Source organism: Myodes glareolus, chromosome 26 (genome assembly GCF_982192425.1).
Source record: "Myodes glareolus chromosome 26, mMyoGla1.1, whole genome shotgun sequence".
Taxonomy (NCBI): domain Eukaryota; kingdom Metazoa; phylum Chordata; class Mammalia; order Rodentia; family Cricetidae; genus Myodes; species Myodes glareolus.
The window spans coordinates 42,042,203-42,061,692 of NC_142051.1; the positions used below are offsets into that span (position 1 = coordinate 42,042,203).

At 47.3% G+C, this 19,490-nt stretch overlaps 1 protein-coding gene across 3 annotated transcripts in view; it reads left to right on the top strand.

Moving 5' to 3' along the window:
- Stab2 (stabilin 2) overlaps window positions 1–19,490 on the top strand; it is a 143,366-nt gene that overhangs the window by 95,786 nt on the left and 28,090 nt on the right. For 2 of the 3 annotated variants that reach the window (XM_087902082.1, XM_087902080.1), the window contains 12 exons: window positions 635–706; window positions 2,837–2,956; window positions 4,787–4,834; window positions 6,321–6,404; window positions 7,596–7,742; window positions 8,349–8,489; window positions 10,445–10,504; window positions 11,453–11,629; window positions 12,163–12,252; window positions 12,632–12,778; window positions 14,351–14,407; window positions 15,910–16,039. In XM_087902082.1, the coding sequence (XP_087758208.1) occupies window positions 635–706; window positions 2,837–2,956; window positions 4,787–4,834; window positions 6,321–6,404; window positions 7,596–7,742; window positions 8,349–8,489; window positions 10,445–10,504; window positions 11,453–11,629; window positions 12,163–12,252; window positions 12,632–12,778; window positions 14,351–14,407; window positions 15,910–16,039 (1,273 nt within the window). The remainder of the gene's footprint in view (window positions 1–634; window positions 707–2,836; window positions 2,957–4,786; window positions 4,835–6,320; window positions 6,405–7,595; window positions 7,743–8,348; window positions 8,490–10,444; window positions 10,505–11,452; window positions 11,630–12,162; window positions 12,253–12,631; window positions 12,779–14,350; window positions 14,408–15,909; window positions 16,040–19,490) is intronic. The other variant, XM_087902081.1, reaches the window with a different exon arrangement.

Consider the following 19,490-nt stretch of genomic DNA (forward strand, 5'->3'; position numbering starts at 1 on the left):
ACTTGTGTTCTCGTGTACAGCCTGTGAACGGGTGTGATGGCTTGTGTTCCCGTGTATAGCCTGTGAGTGGTTGTGATGGCTTGTGTTCCCATGTACAGCCTGTGAACGGGTGTGATGGCTTGTGTTCCCGTGTACAGCCTGTGAGTGGTTGTGATGGCTTATGTTCCCGTGTACAGCCTGTGAATGGGTGTGATGGCTTGTGTTCCCGTGTACAGCCTGTGAACGGATGTGATGGTTTGTGTTCCCGTGTACAACCTGTGAACGGGTGTGATGACTTGTGTTCCTGTGTACAGCCTGTGAACGGGTGTGATGGCTTATGTTCCCATGCAACGCCTTCCGTCAGCACATGCTAGCACTGGTGTCTGGATTCATTCTTGGTGGAGACAAAGCAATGTTACAGCTTAACTTTCTTCCCCCTGAACCTCTACCAACCAAAAAATAAATAAAAAAGTGCAGGCAGCTTGGCAGTGAGGATGGCAGAGGGATGTCCATGAGATCTAGTGCTCAAGCATTCTAGATTCGGTATTAAAATACACCAGTCTTCTCATGCTGCCGTTTTACAGTCAGATTCAAGGCTGAGGTCCGGTGCACTAACCTGCCTGTTAAATGACTCTCTGCCTCTGCTCTTGAACAGGCCGTCTGTAACTGCTTGCCAAAGTTCACTGGAGATGGGAAGGCCTGCACACTCATCAATGTCTGCTTAATCGTGAGTTCCAGGGCTGCCAGGCCCTTTCTTCTCCCGCTTGCAATATCAGGGCTGTTTCTGGGTCGTGAGGCTCACTTTTCCTCCTGCATACAGCTGGCATCCCGGGGAGAGCGAAAGAACAGACCCCACAGCCTGCCCCCTTGGCTACAAGATTCTGAAGGGAGGGATCTAGGTATGCAGAGCTGGCCCAGAATTCACCTGATGCAGGTGTTTCCAAGCCAGCATGATTAGTTTCCCAAAGTACTGGGAGTGCTAAGCATTTGGGAGTCAGAACAAGCCTTAGCATCTGCTCAGAATCTGGCTCCCTAGCCACAGTGACTGGGTGGTAGGATGTTGATATGTTGCCTGAGTTTATTTATTGCTTTTTCCTTTATGTACCAAATGGGTCAGAAGAGAAGGGCATTTCAGGTTATGGCTCTATTTGACAGCTGCTCTCCCATGCTGTGCTGGCCAAGAGACTCGTGACACATCTGCCCCGGGAGGTCCAGAGGCTCTTTGCTGTCCTCTTGGAAGCATATGTTCAGGAATTAGCTCTCAACCCCGAAGTCATTAGGGCCATCGGGAGCTGGACAGGGACCCAGTGCAAGAAGCTGGACAACTTGGTTCTTCTCTAACAAGTCCCATCTCCAGAGCCTCAGGTCTCTGTTGCTCAGAGCAATGCCGGTCAGCGTTGGCTATGTAAGAACAACAGAAGCTTTAGTATGAATCCTTCCAGTTTTTAAATGATGGTAATCACTCAAAGGAAATGGCAAAAAAAAAAAAACCCTCCTTAAACATTGGAATAAGCAAACAAAGTAGTTGTGGAGCGGCCCAAGAACCATGAATTTCTCCCCAAGTCCCACCACCAAGAGCCAGGCAACAGGGCCTTCCATGAGGGACTTCCCTGTTCCAACCCATCTGTCCCTTTAGTGCCACCACAACAGAGTCCTGGAGACCCGGTACCTTGAACAGACATTTAATCCTCAGACTCCAGAGGCCCAGGATCAAGATGCCACCTTGTGGTACAGGCCTTCTTGGTGTAACTGAGTGTAGGGGAAATGAGGAAGGGCAAGAGGCAGAGGAAGGTGGATGGAGAGATGGGAGAGAGAGGACCTCAGCCTCCACAGGAGGGGAAGAAGCTCCGTGAGGCACACAGTGCTAGGGCTGGTGCCGGTTTCAGGGTGAAGGCTTTATGAAGACAGGAAGGAGTGGGTATGTGGTCTGAGAACAGGTACCCAGAACTGCATGGAGCCAGTGTCCTCAAGGTGAGCCTCTGGAGTGGACAGACATCAAGAGGGGCATGACAAGAAAGGGCTCCCTTGTGTGGTCTTGGAGCATGCTGGGTAGTGCAGCTGTCATCGTCTGAGGTTATTGGCCAGAAGCTTCATGTCCTCTGGAGACAGCTTTTCTAAGAGCAAATAGAAGCATGTCCCCTTGGGGAGGATTCTGGGGTGCTGCCCATCATCATACTCAGCAAGTATCTTTGGAAAAGAGTGGGGGGGAAGATTTCACAACAGGGGCGGGAGGTGGGGGGCATTGAGCCTGGTGAGCATCTCCTCGGCTCTTCACTGGAGCTCCTCCTCCTGGCTCCATGCTCCTTCCTCCCTGGCATCTGCTCTGGTTCAGAGTCCAGGCAGCTGCCGCCATGGAGGATCACTCTGGCTGTGTTTGGAATTTAACTTCCTCTTCCACATCTTATGAGCTCTTGAGGGCAAAGCAATGGATTCTGTTTTATACTGCCTTTCTGTCGTCTTTCTGTGACCAAATCAGAGTTTAACCTAAATGGCAATTGTCAAGCATGAGGGGTTCTTATCCATAGAGGGCTGGAGATCTGGTCCTGGGATATGAGGCCGCCTGAATTCATGGCCAGCTACCAAAGTACTAGAAAGCAAATCCAGGAAAGGCAATGAAGGTGGATCAAAGTTGGAGAGTAAGACAAAACGTGTGTGTGTGTGTGTGTGTGTGTGTGTGTGTGTGTGTGTGTGTTTTGTTAGGGATTGATCTCAGCTCTTTGCACATACCAGACTAGTATTCTACCCACAACCCTCAAAATATAAATTCCATCACAAAATTTCTTAGCAAATATTAACAAAGTTGGTAAATTTATTGGTCTAATTGAACCTCTCCTTCATCTCTTGGCAATTTTACCAGAATAATGGCGGCTGCAGCCCATTTGCCACCTGTACCCATACTGGACAAGATGAGAGGATTTGCACCTGCAAGCAGAACTACACGGGGGATGGATTCATCTGCCGCGGCAGCATCTACGGGGTAACACTAAGTCTCCCAGCAGTAAACCCCATGTCCCAAATGGCTGAGAGTCCAGGCTGCCATGAGAAGAGTTTACCTACCCAGGGAAAACCTACCCAGGGAAACTCCTGTGGCCTGGGAAGGGAGTGGTGTCACGATTGAGGCCGCCAGAGACCCCTGGGTTTGGCTCAGCTCTGCAGGGAGTAGCCCTGCACATCACTCGGGATCTGGGAAAGAAAATGATAAGGACAGCAGTTCTTACAGAACTGAATGTGGTGGAGGATGTCAGGAGCACAGAGCATGTAATAATGCTAGAGCATTGCTATGCTCTGGGTCGGTGTGTCAATAGATGTGTGTAATATGTATGATGTATCTGATCTGGGCTACAGAATGTGGTGACTGTGCGTGTCATGTATATGATGTAACATGAGTGTGGATGAATGGTATGTGGCATGGCATGTGTATACTCTATGTGGTGACTGTGATATACTATGTGTAGTGTGTGGATGTGTGGCACATGTATGTGTGTGTGTGTGGTGCATTTGTAGCATTGATATATGTGTGGTGTAATGTGTCTTGCATGCAGTGGATGGTATGAGTGGTTTGTATTTCATGTGTGTGGTATATGTGTGTGTGTGAAGTATGGAGTGTGTTTGGTACGTGGAATATATGTGTGTGTGTGATGTATGGCATGTGTCTGTGTGTGTGGTGTATGGTGTAACTGTGGTGTGTGATATGTATAGCATATGGTGTATTGTGTATGATGTATTTGCAGTGTATGATGTGTGTGTGATATGGTGTGCATGTCTGTGTATGTTATGTATGATGTATTTATGGTGTATGATGTGTCTGTGTGATATGGTGTGCATATCTGTATATGTTGTGTATGATGTATTTGTGGTGTATGATGTGTGTGTATAGAATGTGGTGTGCATGTCTGAGTATGTTGTGTCTGATGCATTTGTGGTACATGGCATGTGTCATGTATGATGGGTGTGTGTATGTGTGCATGATATATGGGAGAATGTGTGGTAGGGTATAATCTGTGACATATTGTGTTTCTGTGTGTGTGTATGTGTGTATGGTATATATGATGTGTACTGGGCATGTGGCAGATGATGTGTATGTGTAGGGTTATGGAATGTATGTTCATGGAGTGTCTTGTGTGTGTATATGTGTGTATGGTTTCTGGGATGTATGAGGGGATATGAATTATGGGGTGTGGCATTTGGAGTATACGTGTGTGGTGTGTTTGTGGTATGCATGTGGTCGGTGTGATTGTATGAAGTATTTATATATGTATGTATGTACATGTATGTGGCATATGGGGTATATGGGTATATGTGTGGTGTTGTGTGGCATGCATGGGTGTATGGGTATGTGTTTATGTGCATGTGAGGTATATGGGAGTGTATGTGATATAGCTGTGGTGGTGGGTACACACATGCACACATGTCATTTGTCCTCATCTGCCTATACTGCAGAGAGAGGAAGAGGCGGTGTGATACTTTCTGGTTTCTACATATTATAAAGATATAAAATTTTTAAAGAGGGGCCAGAGCTTTCTGATTGGTCAAACATTCTTGTTGCCAGGGAGGCCACTTCTGCCATAAATAATAACTGGCCTTTACAAGATTTCAACTATATTTGGTATGTTTTGTAAAGATTTGAGTTCCATTTGATAGGCCTGTACAGTTTTGTAAATCAGATAAGATTCCAGAAAGGAGCTGGGACTCAGTGTGTCCCTTGGTCACCCTCAGGGAGCTGTCCATTGGACAGATTGTCCCATACAGCCCTATATTCTTGTTGTGAGTCACAGCTGGAGTGACAGCTCCCTGTCCCCGTTTGCAGGAACTTCCTAAGAACCCAACAACGTCGCAGTATTTTTTCCAGTTGCAGGTAAGAACTGTCTGTCTACTGAGGCATGTGCCAGGCCTGCATTCAAGGTCCACCTCTAGAATATGTGTGCATGTAAATCTCCGTGTATGTGTGCTTTTATTGAACTACATATATGTGTATGCACATGTGTGCATACAAATATCAACATACCAGGTCTCCAGCAAGACATAAGATAAAGCTGTAGCCTCTGAAGTCACGGAGGGCAGAAGACAGTCCAGAACTAGGATTTATGGCAGCATCCCAGCTGTTGGCCATTGGTCAACTCTGCCGTAGGTACAGTCAGTCACACAGCCATGAACAGTTGTTGGCCATTGGTCAACTCTGCCGTAGGTACAGTCAGTCACACAGCTGTTAACATTTGCAGCTCTCCTCACATCTAAACGTAGAAAGGACACAGTAAAAATACAACAGGGAAATTAAGGAACGTCATCTAGGCCTCTCACCACAAGGGGGGCTTGCTCTGTGTGAGTCGCTGAGGAGTGGGTTGTTCACACAATAGCATCGTGGCCTAGGGACATGTTTCTCAGAACATATCCCATCGTTAGGTGACAGTGACTGTGTATGAAATGTCTTTCACAGCAGAGAAAGAGACATTGGGTGTGCGAGTTACCCGTCCATAGCTGTCAGACCTGACAGAAACAACCGGGGGAGGAAAGCTTTTGCAAGGCTCCATGTTTCCGGGTCGTTGTGAGTCAGAACATCATAGTGTCAGGACCATGTGGTGAAGGACCCTGGTCTTGGTAGACAAGAGGTAGAGCACACAGGCTAGGCAGACCCATCCCGGCAGAGCAGGGCAGATACAGCCCTCTGCTCAGTCCATCGCCACCTCCCATCCTTCCCCTCCAGCATGTCACGGATCCCTGGAGGAAGTAACCCTTCCTTTAGGTCAGACCCCAGAGTCTCCCCTGTCTGTGAAAACAGCCTCTCAGGTACACCCAGAAGTGCGCTTCTCGGTCACCTGGGGACTCCTTAACCCAAAAGTGGACAGTCACAGTTAACTCTCTCAGTGGCACGAATGGTCAGTAAGAGCATGCTGACCCTCTGGGAACCATCCGCATAGCTCCCAGGTGCACTGAAAAGGAAGGCGTGAGGAGCCGGAAGCAAACACCACAGCAGCCCTACAATCCTGGGTGACAAGAAGACAGCCAGCCGGTTAAATGAGTCATCTTGGTTAGCAGTCCTGGGATTATCACAGCGTCGTGTAACCGTCACATGGAGAGGAGAAGCAGGAGCCATCTTTGACGGGGGTTATGGGGGAGTTGTCACCTTCTAGCTACTCTGTTTCCAGAATTGTTTATCTGACAGTCACACGTTAATTTTACAATTAGAAAAAAATATGATTTTGATGGCATGGAATCCAGGTTTACTTTGAGACAAAAACACTGACTCTGACATGTCTTTGAGCCTCGGCCTGTGTCCACGAGAGAGGAAGTCGCTAAGTTTGTCTGCGAAAGAGTGACATGTGGCCCCACCTGTCTTCCTGCAGGAGCATGCTGTCCGAGAGCTGGCTGGACCCGGCCCCTTCACCGTGTTTGCGCCTTCATCTGCTTCCTTCAATCAGGAGTCCAGGGTGAGCACCAAGCTGGGACTGGAGAAGGGCTTGGAGAAAGGCATGGCCTAGAGTGTGCCCTGGTGATGTGGGCAAGAGATTTAGTCTCAGCTGGAACTGAGCAGCAATAGAACCGGCTACTTCTGTGTGAGGACCCCTGGCAGGCCTTTGGGTTTGGGGCACCACTGGCCAGAGACTTTCTAAAGGGCCTCTGGAGAAGTCTCAAGTCATCAAGGAATCCAAACTCTCTAAGGACTGAAAAAAGGGGGTGCAGAGAAGATTCGGGGTCAAAGGGATTTAAATAGGTCTTGAGCTGCAGGAATTACCAGAACCCCCGCTGCTCTGTCGTTCACTGTGCCCCTGGCGGGCAGCCTGTAAACACCATTACAGCTGACCAACATGGACATGGATAACTACACTCGGAACGGGGCCTGGTCCACGTGCATTCCATTTATCCTCATGTCAGATTTGCAGCTGAGCGCCATCTCCATATCACAGTGAAGAACCTGAGGGAAGCAATGCTGGCATCCCATGGCTGGAGGGGGGCCGAGGAGGGACTTGTTCCTAGCCTCTGCATACGCTGCCCCTCTCTCTACACATAGATTTTAGGTACCAGCAAATCAAAGGCACAGGAATGTTTACATTCATTTGACCTTTGGTTATTTTAACTTAAAGCCTCAAAGGAGCGAGACAAAGTTTTGTGAGGTTGTTGTTGTTGTTGACAGAGTTTCTCTGTGTAACCCTGGCTGTCCTAGAACTCACTCTGTAGACCAAGCTGGCCTAGATCCACCTGCCTCTGCCTCTGCCTCCCTAGTGCTGGGATCAAAGGTGTGCGCCACCACTGCCTGGAGTTACTACAGCAACTTTGTAGTTGTACTCTTTGTATTTTGAATCCAAATAAAAATGTATCACAGTCTCCAACCCTGAAGACTAACCCTGCCTCCTCTCTAGGAGGGCGCTCCTATGGTCTCTCCTAGCATATTTCCCAAGAAAATTCTTTTCCATGGAACATTGTAGAACACTGGTGTCCTTCAAGCAGTTCTGTGACTAACAGGCTGGCTCAGAGGCCCCTCGAGGCCCCTCCCACCTACAGTTCTCACCCCCTTGCCTAACTCGACACTAGCTCCTCAGAGTGTGGGAAATAGGAGAGCAGAAAGAAGGTTCTAGCAGCAGGCTCCTGCCGCTGACCAACCTCCCTGGCCTCTTTTCCAGATTAAAGACTGGGATGCACAGGGCCTCATGTCCCAGGTTCTCCGGTACCACGTGGTTGCCTGCCAACAGCTGCTGCTGGAAAACCTCAAAGTGACCACGAGTGCCGTGACCCTCCAAGGCGAGCGGATTTCCATCTCTGTCTCTCAGGTAAGAGCAGCCACTTCAGGAAGGTGCTGTCCTCATCCCCCAGACGGCCGACTTCCCCTCCCAAGTGACAGCAGCAGCGATAATAGCCAACTGCTGAGTGATTTCTGCGTAAGGCGGTGCTGAGAACTTTGCATGCACCGTTTGGGCAGCCCAGCAGCCCCATGACGTGAATAGCACCATTGTCCCCAATTTCCAAATACGGAACCTGAACTCAAAAAGGTTAAGTAGCTTGTTCAAAGTCACATAGCAAAAAAAAAAAAAAAAAAAAAAAAGTTGAATTGGAATTCGGGCTCAGAGGCCAGACAACTCCAGACGGAGTGGAGGATGGGTGAGGCCAAGGACACACCGGTGTGGGCTGTGTATTCTGGGAGCTTTCAGAATTCTGCTGAAGTGAGCAGCTAGCCAGACTGGCTGACTATACATTATCTACTGTTACCCTCACGGGTGAAGACTGCATCCTCGCCTCTGTTGTCCTCCTAGAACCGTAATAAATACGTGCTTACCGCGCATGAACCATCAGACTCTGCCCCTGATGACGAGTGCTGGCTCTGTGGGGAAGGAGTCTGTGCAGGCTCTCATGTGTTCGCTGTTTTCGTTGGGCTTCAGGGTACCGTGTACATAAACAACAAGGCGAAGGTCCTGTCCAGTGACATCATCAGCACCAATGGCGTCATCCACATCATAGACAGATTGCTGTCTCCCCAGAACTTGATCATCACCCCCAAAGATGCTTCAGGCAGGGTTCTGGTAGGTACCCCACCGTGACCCTCCAGCAGGCGATGCCGGTGTTGTCAGCTCAGCTCTGGTTGGAGGCATGGCTTGGGAGCACCGTCGTCCTGTTACGTCCAGCCAAGGTCACTGAAGTCAGTAGATGGATTCTAGCTGGGGGCAGTGGTGTGTGCCACAGTACCAGCTACTTGGCAGCTTTGAGTAGGAGGACCATTTGAGCCCAGGAGTTCCATGCCAGCCTTGCCAATATAGTAAAACCCTATCTCCTTGTAACAGGAGGAGCAGGCTGCTTGTCGTCCAGACCGCCCGGCTAGCTTACACCCGAAATAATCATATAGAAACTGTATTCATTTAAACACTGCCTGGCCCATTAGCTCTAACTTCTTGTTGGCTAATTCTTACATCTTAATTTAGCCCATTTCTATTAATCTGGGTATTGCCACATGGCTTACCAGCAAGATTCTAACCAGTGTCCATCTCAGGCAGGAGATCCATGGCATCTGCCACTCTGCCCTTCTTCCCAGCATTCAGTTCTGTCTTCTCTGCCTACCTAAGTTCTGTCCTATCAACTAGGCCAAGGCAGTTTCTTTATTCATTACCCAATGAAAACAACACACAAACAGAAGGAACTCCTACACCATCTCCTGACAATGTTTTTAAAATAATTCATTTTATGTTTCCTTTAGTGTCCATAAGGAAAGATGGTTTTATATAGATTTGGGGAAGGAAAAGGGAGGAATGGGAGGGGAAGAGGGAAGGGAATGCATGGATAATTAGATATCCCTAAAGCTAAGCCTGGAATAAAACTTTTTGGTGGACAGAAAGAACAATTTTAACTATTTATTTATTTATTTATTTGCTTTTCTCTTTTCTTTTTTTTTTTTTTTTGGTACTGAGTTGAATCTAGGGTTTGTACATGGTAGGCAAATGCCTTCTCCCTGAAGTACAAAATCAGCCTTTTTTTATTTTTTATTTTGAGACAAGGTCTTACTAATTTGGTTAAGATAGTCTTAAACTCACTCTGCAGCCCAGATAGGTCTCAAACTTTTTATTCTTCTGCCTTAGCCTCCCAAGCACCTACTATTACAGGCCTCAGGCACCAGGCCTAGTCCAGTTTGTTTCAATTATCAGTATTGGCCGCTCTCCTTCATTGCAGGTGTCATAATCCACTAAACCTCACTTACAAAGAGGAGTTCCTTAAGATATTGTGTATATGAATAAATCTTTTGGAGGCCATAGTCTAATTTCAATTGCTGCACAGGTGGAAGCAAAGCAAACTAGAAAATTCTAAAACAAACGACCTCTAGCCTTACCCTAGGGTCATTCTGCCTGTTACAGCTCTTCAGATTTCCCCTCTCCAGCCTGGTCCTCAGGGGACCAGAGACTAAACTGCTCACACCGACCCCTCTGGACTTTGGGGGGCCTGGTATCCTGTTGGCTGCACCTCACACTGTTCCTTTCCAGCAACAGATCTCCATGGTGCTCCGGTTTAGTTGACCCTACGGTGCCTGTGGGCTTGTAGCTGCTCTGGAAAATGTTGCATCCAGCTTTCCAGCCCCTGCAGTGCAGAAACGCATGGGCAGGAGAAAACCGCTGTGGTTGCTAATAAGCCAGTGGAGAGCCCGGCCCTGCTGTGACCACTGATGTATGCAGTTGGGTTCTTACAGCACTTGGTAAACTCTCCAGAGGGAGCATGTCTACCCTACAGATGTGTCTCAAGGTAGCCATAAATGTGGCCCAATACAAAGTAACGAACTTTCTTAGGGTATTAGACCTGTTTTTGTATCTCTATCTCCTGAGTGAGAGCGCCACCTCAGGAAGGCACCGTCCTCCAGTCATAGCAGAGGTGGTGCTCGTTCTCCCTGCACAGTCCTCAAGGATGAACTTTGTAGACAGCAATGTCATGTCTCAATGTCAAACGGTTGGACGCACTTGGAAGATGAGAGGTTTTATGTCCTTCCTTATCTTTGCAGCAGAATCTTACTACAGTGGCAATGAGCCATGGCTACACCAGATTCAGCAAGTTAATACAGGTAAAACTCTAAGGGGAAAGAGCACTTGGGGACAGCGCATCTGAAACTCTGGTTTGCTAGGTCTGCTTGTGTTTATATCGGTGAGAGGTGTTCCATACTGACCAGTCCTCAAAGAGCTCCAAGAACCTTGGTTCCCCACAAAGCACAGTCTATATTCTCTACATTAGGTCCTCAATTCCCTAAAAGATCTGAATGTCAGATTCTCTAGGGAGCTGATTAGAAATGGGGGTTCAACATGTTCAAAATGAAAATCCCGAGAATTTTCTTCATATTATAGAAGGAAAGAACCAGCTCCTATAAAGCTGCCCTCTGACCTCTGCACATACCTTCCAGTAAATAAATAAATGTAGTATCTTTTAAATGAGACTATCCAAGAATGTTGCAACTGAGTAGTCCCCCTAGTCACCCCCAGAACTCTATAGTCACCCTCTACCTGCTCAGCAGGGTCTGGTTGGGCGGTGTTAGAGCAAACTAACAAGCCTATCAAGGGCTCGACAGAGGTCATAAAGCCTACTTCACAGGGGAAAATTAATATATGTGATGTTCCCATACCACATAAGGCTCTCAAAATGATTTCTCCTGTTCATCTTGGCATTTCTTTGGGGTACATTTTATCTAAAAATTATATAGGCAAACGTACATGTCTCAATATTGTGTAGGATTTTTAATGAAATGTGAGAAAAATAAAAACTAGTCATGAGAAGATAAAATATTTGGACAGAAGTAGTATCGAAAATAAGATAGTGTAGTTTATTTTCCTACTAACAAAAGCTTAGAACCTGACTCCCTGAGTTGCTTTTTAAGGAAATGGGGTTCAGAGTGGTTGGGGTGCAGCGCTCTAGCTCCTGGCTGTGTCGCTCTGGGGCATTTAGATTCTGACAAGCCGCAGTCCAGGTCATGGAGAGACACAGCACATGCACAGTAAGGAATACAGCATCTCTGTTTCAGGACTCCGGCTTGCTGAGCGTCATCTCTGACCCCATCCACACCCCAGTCACTGTCTTCCTGCCCACGGACAAAGCCCTCCAAGCCCTACCCCCAGAGCAGCGGGACTTCCTGTTCGATCAAGACAACAATGACAAGCTGAAGGAGTATCTGAAGTTCCACGTGATCCGGGACTCCAGGGTAGTTTCTTAAATGTCCCAGGAGAGATACAGTCACGCAGTCTAGTAGGGAGGCCCACGGCCACAGGTCCTCCATGGGGAGGAGGAAGCTTCAGCTCCGCTGCCCTCTTGAACAGTGTGCTCTCTTCACACTGGTCCATTTCACAGGGCGGAATGGCCACTGGCAAAGGTCCCCTCGAGCTTCTCCAGGTGTTCCCTGCCACTCCTGATTCCAGCATTCCTAAACAAACTTTTGGCTCATCCTAATGCTATCAGCTGTCAGCCCTGAGAACTAGTCAGCTGTCCTGGAGACGCCTTTCATTGGCTCCACGTGTCGGGAGAGCCTCTTCCAGGCTGCCCAATCACAGATGCCCTGCTGACAAAAAGGAACTTCCAGCCTTTAGGAAGCCAGAGTTGCCCTAACCTCTGACTGCATTCGCTACTGCGCTTCAGCGGAATTGTTACAACAGGAAATCTTCCCCTGGAACTTGGTTTGCTGGCCGTGTTCCCTTCAGGCCCAGTGCGGGTATTAACATGGCTGCCTCTCTTCCTCAGGCTTTGGCTTCAGACCTGCCCAGGTCTGCCTCCTGGAAGACACTGCAAGGTTCAGAGCTGAGTGTAACATGTGGAACCGGCCGTGACGTCGTGAGTGTCATGGAGTGGGGGGATCAGGAGGCCTGAAAGCTGTTCCCCAACCGTTCCCATTTGAGAGGCATTTGGGTGTCTCGGGATGTGTTTGGGGCGGGGGGGTTGGGTTTTCCATTGTCAGCAACTTCTTTTTCGCTCACTGTCTTTAGGGGTGGCTATGAAACACCTGGTTCACCCTGGCATTCCAGCCCCTCATGACAGGTGCAGGAAACCCCCTGCATGTTTGCTTATTTATTTTGATTCTTTATTTTGATTCTTTCTGAGCCTTATAGGAGCTGGCCACGTTATTTACTGTGGGAAGAAGAGAAGTTTGAAGGGATTGTTGATCTCTCTCTCTCTCTCTCTCTCTCTCTCTCTCTCTCTCTCTCTCTCTCAGGGCGAGCTCTTTCTAAACGAACAAATGTGCAGGATCATCCAGCGAGGACTCTTGTTTGACCTGGGCGTGGCCTATGGCATCGACTGCCTGCTAACGAATCCCACCCTGGGTGGCCGGTGTGACACTTTTACCACCTTCAATGTTTCGGTCAGTTCTAAAGTTACCAAAATCGAGAAAGAACCTTGGGCCAGAGACCAGCCCTGGAGATCCTGTGTGGCTCCAAGGAGGGTTATGATGAGACCAGGTCCCAGAACATCCAAGGGCCAATTGGTGACATTCTTCAAATGCCACCAGGAATCAGCCAGCGTCTGCTCAGCCAGTTTTTGGCCTTCAATAATCTTGCTTCCCTTCACACCGTCCACCCATGATGGCTTCATCACTGAGGAGACAGTGCTGGAATGCCAGACGTGAGCCTTCTAGTGTAGCATTCGTTTTCAGACACATCCACCACGTATTCATTCAGCATACATCTTTTTAAATTCCTGCCAGGTTATGTCATATATCACTGGCATACTTGGCAATTAACCAACATGGTTCAACCTAATATATAATATAGGCCCTGTACACCTCCATTAACCAACATGATTCAGCCTTACGTATAATATGAGCCCTGTACACCTCCATTAACCAACACGGTTCAGTCTTACCTATAACATGGGCCCCGCACACCTACAGCGCTGAATGAGCCCGTGTCGTGGGCCCCTGTCGTGGGCCCCTGCCGTGGGCCCCTGCCGTGGGCGTCCACCACACAACATGCGTTTGCCTTCAGTCATCCAGCCAGTGGCCCCGAGCTGCTGTGCTGGGTACCGAGAGTAGTCACTATCAACTCCCCATACAGACGTGGAAACTGAGGCAACATGACTCCACAGCAGGGCTGTCACTGCTCAGTGACAGTGTCTGACATCGCTTAGACAATTTAATAAATGCCCCACAATTTGAGGAGTCTGCCTAGACAGGAGATAAATGAAGTTTTCCTTCCTGTTTTAGGAGCTGTAACCGTCTTAATTCCTCAAGTGTATCAGTACACTTTCTTCCAGCTAATTCGTTTCTTTTGCCAATTCCCCAAAGGTCAAAAGGCAGCAAGTATAGAACTTCTATAAAGTTCAGAATGGATCAGTGATTGGTCAAAGGTCTCGCTGCTGACTTAAAATGCAATTGTCTGCACCCCCACCCCCACTGCTACAGTCTGCCCACACCGTACTGCCTGGCCCAGCCCTGTACATAAGTGGACTTCTTTCAAACGGGCATCTAAGACAGACCTTCAGAATTCTCCAGGGCTAAGTGAAGTGTGTGTCTCTGTATAATCTTATTGTAGCTATGTCTTAATCAAGATGAAGGTGTGTCGTGTGTGTTAGTGTGCATGCATGTGCACATGTATTTCTGTGCATCTGCAGCTGCATGTGAAAGCCAGAGGCCAACATTAGAGTCCTCAGACATTATCCGCCTTGTTTCTTGAGGCAAGGTCTCTCACTGATGGAGCTAGGCTGGCCGACCAGCCAGCAAGCTCCCAGTGCCGTCACTACAAGCATGCGCCACCAGGTCTGGCTGTATAAATGATCCCTGGGAACCGAGCTCAGGTCCTCCTGCTTGTGCAGCAGGTACTTTGCCAGCTAAACTGTTCCCAAGCCCAGGTTAAGTTCTCACCCAGACGTTAGCCAGGGACATTTCCTCGTGGTCACCAATACCCTTGGTATTAAAGTTTCTCATCTTGCACACCAGGGGGACTGTGGGAGCTGTGTCTCTACCCCCAGATGCCCGTCGTGGAGCAAACCAAAGGTAATTATGAGTCATGACATCTGGAGGTCCGTGGGGATGTCCGCTTCAGACAGGAACAGACTCATCCGGGGTGGTGTGGCCATAGACTGCGTGTCTCGTCTTCAGACCTCTGTCTTCTGGTGGGGGAGGGATGTGTGTCGGGGTCTACGAGTGTGTTTCCGGTGATGTGACAGGTAGCCTGTCATTTCCCTGCCCATCTTTTATGAACTCTCTTGAAAAATGGAATTACATATACTTAGAAGAGAAGAAGATTGTTGGAATTTGTAGAAATAGTGAATATTGTAGCTGTTTGTGCTGGAGATGTGTGCAGGATGAGAGAATGAGTTCCAGAGAATGAGGGCATCCAGGCCCTGGCCACACAGAGAAGCAAAGCTAGGACTAAAGGCCAGAAAGCCACGTGGGGTAGCAGCTAAGAGCATCATTATGGAGTCCGTGGGCATGGGGCCAGGGGGACAGATTCCGGCAGTCCCTGCCAAGTTACATGGCCTACCGATATTGTCTCCATAGAACAAAGTGAACTGGCAAGTCTCTGTGTAGTACTAGGAAAACACCAGTTTCAAGTAGAGGCACAGCTAAGTGGTTGCACGGAGTGCGTGCTCGTGAAGCGTTATCTTTATCACTTATTCTAGATCAGAGCTTGAGTTTAGTCCTCATAAGCACACGCAGTGGTCAAGGCCTTCCCACTAGGAAAGCACCTACAAAAACAGGTCTTCACAGTTGCAGAAAGACACAGTCAATACAGTACTTGGTTACGAAGCTTGAGGACCTGAGTTCAAATCTCCAGCACTCACATAAAAAGCCAGAAGCATGAGCTGGTACCTGTAATCCCAGTACAGGAAATGGAGGCAGGAGGGTCCCCAGAACTCAGTGTACGACCATTGAGTCAATGAGCTCTAGGTTCAGTGAGAGAACCCATTCCAAAACTTAAGATGGAAGACAGTAAAAAGGAAGCCCACATCAACCTCTTCCCTACACATATAATACACCACATATACATACATACACACATATACACACGTCACACACACACAGCACACACACAGACACACATATACACATGTCACATGCAGACACACACACATATACACACACAGCACACACACAGACACACATATACACGTCACATGCAGACACACACATATACACACACAGCACACACACACAGACACACACATACACATGTCACATGCAGACACACACATATACACATGTCACATACATGCATACACACACACAAAGTGAATCTCACTCCCCCCTTGTTGAGAATGTGTTGATACGAATCTGCTCTCCACGTCATCTCCAAGCAATCATTCCATTTTCAAACAGCTCCAAGGGTGAGAAACTCTGTTCAGGGCCCCTATTCTGCCCCCTCCCTTCACTCTTGGCCTGCCTTGAAAATCCCACTTTCAATCTAGGTAGTGCCAAGATCCTCCCCACAGGGGGCGCTGGAGCCCAACCTGGGAGAGGAAGGCAGCAACTGCACATCTCTCCTCTCCCTCTAGGGTGTGAAGCAGAAGTGTTTCTACAAGCCACTGCCTTTCGAGAGAAACAGGGAAGGCTGCCGGCAGCTGTGCACCCTGGTCATCCGGCTCCCCAGGTGCTGCAAGGGTTACTTCCTGCCACACTGTCAGGGTGAGAACACCCCTTCTCCTTGCCCTCCTAAAGGGGCACGGGCAGGCTGTGCTTTTGAAGGTGCCCAAGTTCTAGGGTGGGTAGGGAAACGCCACCCTCACACTTCCCAGGCCCAGCCCTCTCCCGCCATCTTTGTATTTTGTGTTTTACTGGGATCCTACTCTACATCCACTTTAATGATGAAAACCAGACCTCAGCTGGGTCTGACAGCACAGCCTGAAACCAGAGCTGGGCAGGAGCCTGAAGCAGGGGGACCACAAGTCCAGGGCCAGCCTGAACGGCAGAGTACATGCAAGGGCCGCCTGAGCAACCTATATCCTGTCTCAAAATAAAAAGGCGGCTTGGGAAGCAGGTCCCTAGTAGAGCATATGCCAGCGTGTATAGGGTTTAATTTCTGGTATTGCAGAAATAATAATAAATAAGTGATAAAAGCAGTAAAATTAGAATACTGACACCTTCCCTGGTGATTTAAAATGCATGCCATAGTATCTGTTGCTGGTTTCTATGCAATGTTCTTATGTTGGGAAGAATGTCTGTATAAGGGCTTTGACATGATCCTATCTTTAAACAGTGATGTACTAACAGGGATTTGTGGGTCATGATCTCCTCTAAGTCCGCAGTTACAGGGTGTCTCGTTGTCAAAGGGGGTTTGTTCTCGGTTTGGAAACCTTGATAGAACTTGTAGTGACGGATCCATCAGCAGCAATGCTTAATGAAGCCTTAATGAAGCCTTAATGAAGCCCACAAGGCTCACCCCACCTGCTGGGCTTTGCTGTAGGTAGGAACACGGTTAAATGCTCACATGTACCAGAGACTCCATAGCGACACTGATGCCAGCTCCTTTAATGGATGAGAAATAGAAGCTCAGGAATTAAGCAAGCCCAAGGTCCCAGACTCCAGTAGCCGTGATGTTCTTCCTGCCATGTGCACCCCACTCATGTTCTATACTGTAGACATCCTATAGACGCTATAGGAATGAACTGGGCTGAATCCAGTCACCCAGCTCCCAGCCTGGATCACTGAGATGTAAAGCACTACTAAAAGACCTTTAGGCCCTGTGTGGTGGTGGTGCACGCCTTTAATCCCAGCACTCAGGAGGCAGAGGCAGGCAGATCTCTGTGAGTCCAATGCCAGCCTGGTCTACAGAGCGAGTTCAAAGACAGCCAGGGCTGCACAGAGAAACCCTCTCTGGAGAAACAAAAAACAAACAAACAAAGAAGAGCACTTACTGCTTTGGCAAAGAACTGGGTTCCTTTTCCAACATCCTGCTGGGGGAAGGGCCGCTTGTTCATCCCAGCCACCTAGACATGAAATAACCACTCAGAAAACCATATGATTTGCTATACTGTTTGGCCAATAGCTTAAGTGTATTTCTGGTTAAACTCATACCCTAACCTAACCCGTCTCTATTATTCTGTATATTGCCATGTGGCTGTGACTTACCAGCTAAGTTCCCAGCGTCTGTCTCTAGCAGCTCCATGGCTTCTCTCTGGCTCTGCCTCCTTTCTCCCAGCATGCCATTTAGTTTTCCCCACCTACCTAAGTTCTGCCCTATCAACAGGCCAAGGCACTTTTTTTATTCACTAACCAATAAAAGCAACACACAGACAGAAGGACCTCCCACACCATCATACATATCAGGCACCTTACAACTGCCTGTAACTACAGGTCCAGGGGATACAGCATCATTTTCTGGTTTCCTCAAGTCTTTGCATGCATGTGGTATATGTAAACAAACATATACACATACACATAAATAAAAATAAATAATATATATTTTAAAAAGACCATTAGAAAATTTAAATATATTTACCCCTGAAAATTTTTAAGACTCTCAGATGTCAGAGCTGCATCTCAATTGGTAGAATTCTCTTTTTTCTTTTTTTTTATTGATTTTATTGAGCAATACATATTTCTCTGCTCCCCTCTTCTTCTCTCCTCCCCTTCAACCATCTCCCATGGTCCCCATACTCCCAATTTACTCAGGAGATCTTGTCTTTTTCTACTTCCCATATAGATTAGGTCTGTGTACGTCTCTCTTCGGGTTCTCATTGTTGTCTAGGTTCTCTGGGAATGTGATTTGTGGGCTGGTTTTCTTTGTTTTGTGTCTAAAAACCACTTATGAATGAGTACATATGATATTTGTCTTTCTGTGTCTGGGTTACCTCACTCAATATGATGTTTTCTAGCTCCATTTGGGTGCAAATTTCAAGATGTCATTTTTTCTGCTGTGTAGTACTCCATTGTGTAAATGTATCACATTTTCCTAATCCATTCTTTGGTTGAGGGGCATTTAGGTTGTTTCCAGGTTCTAGCTATGACAAACAATGCTGCTATGAACATTGTTGAGCACATGTCCTTTTGGTATGATTGAGCATCCTTTGGGTATATACCCAAAAGTGGTATTCCTGGGTCTTGAGGAAGGTTGTTTCCTAATTTTCTGAGAAATCGCCTTACTGACATCCAAAATGGCTGTGCCAGCTTTCATTCCCACCAGCAATGCAGGAGTGTTCCCTTTACCCCACAACCTCTCCAGCATAAGTTGTCATCAGTGTTTTTTATCTTGGCCATTCTTACAAGTATAAGATGGAATCTCAGAGTTGTTTTGATTTGCATTTCTCTGATGACTAAGGATGTTGAGCATTTCCTTAAGTGTCTTTCAGTCATTTTAGATTCCTCTGTAGAGAGCTTTATGTTTAGGTTTGTACTCCATTTTTTTATTAGATTATTTGTTCTTTTGATGACCAATTTCTTGAGTTCTTTATGTATTTTGGAGATCAGTTCTGTGTCTGATGTGGAGTTGGTGGAGATCTTTTCCCATTCTGAAGGCTGGTTTCTTTCTCATCCCATTTATCATCTGGGTACAGGAGGGCTACTGATTTTTTTTTAGTTACTCTTGTATCCTGCTGCATTACTGAAAGTGTTTATGAGTTATAGAAGTTCCTTGGTAGAATTTTGGGGGTCCCTTATGCAAACTATCATATCATCAGCAAACAGTGAGAGTTTGACTTCTTCTTTTCCGATTTGTATCCCCTTGATCTCCTTTTGTTGTCTTATTGCTCTAGCTAGGACCTCAAGAACTCTATTGAATAGATATGGAGAAAGTGACAACCTTGTCTTGTGAGTTTCTCTCCATTTAGTTTGATGTTGGCTGTTGGCTTGCTGTATATTGCCTTTTTTATATTTATGTAGGTTCCTTGTATCCCTGCTCTCTCCAAGACCTTTATCACAAAGGGATGTTGTATTTTGTCGAAAGTTTTTTCAGCACTAATGAAATGATCGTGTGGTTTTTATTTTCAGTTTGTTTATATGGTGGATTATGTTGCCATCTGATCCTCTCAGAATATAGGGCAAGCTACAAGGTATCACTGTCATTGGCACCATCACCACCATCATTCAGAGTTACAAAACACTAAGGCTCAGAGTGGGTTCATGACTTAGCCCAGATCTA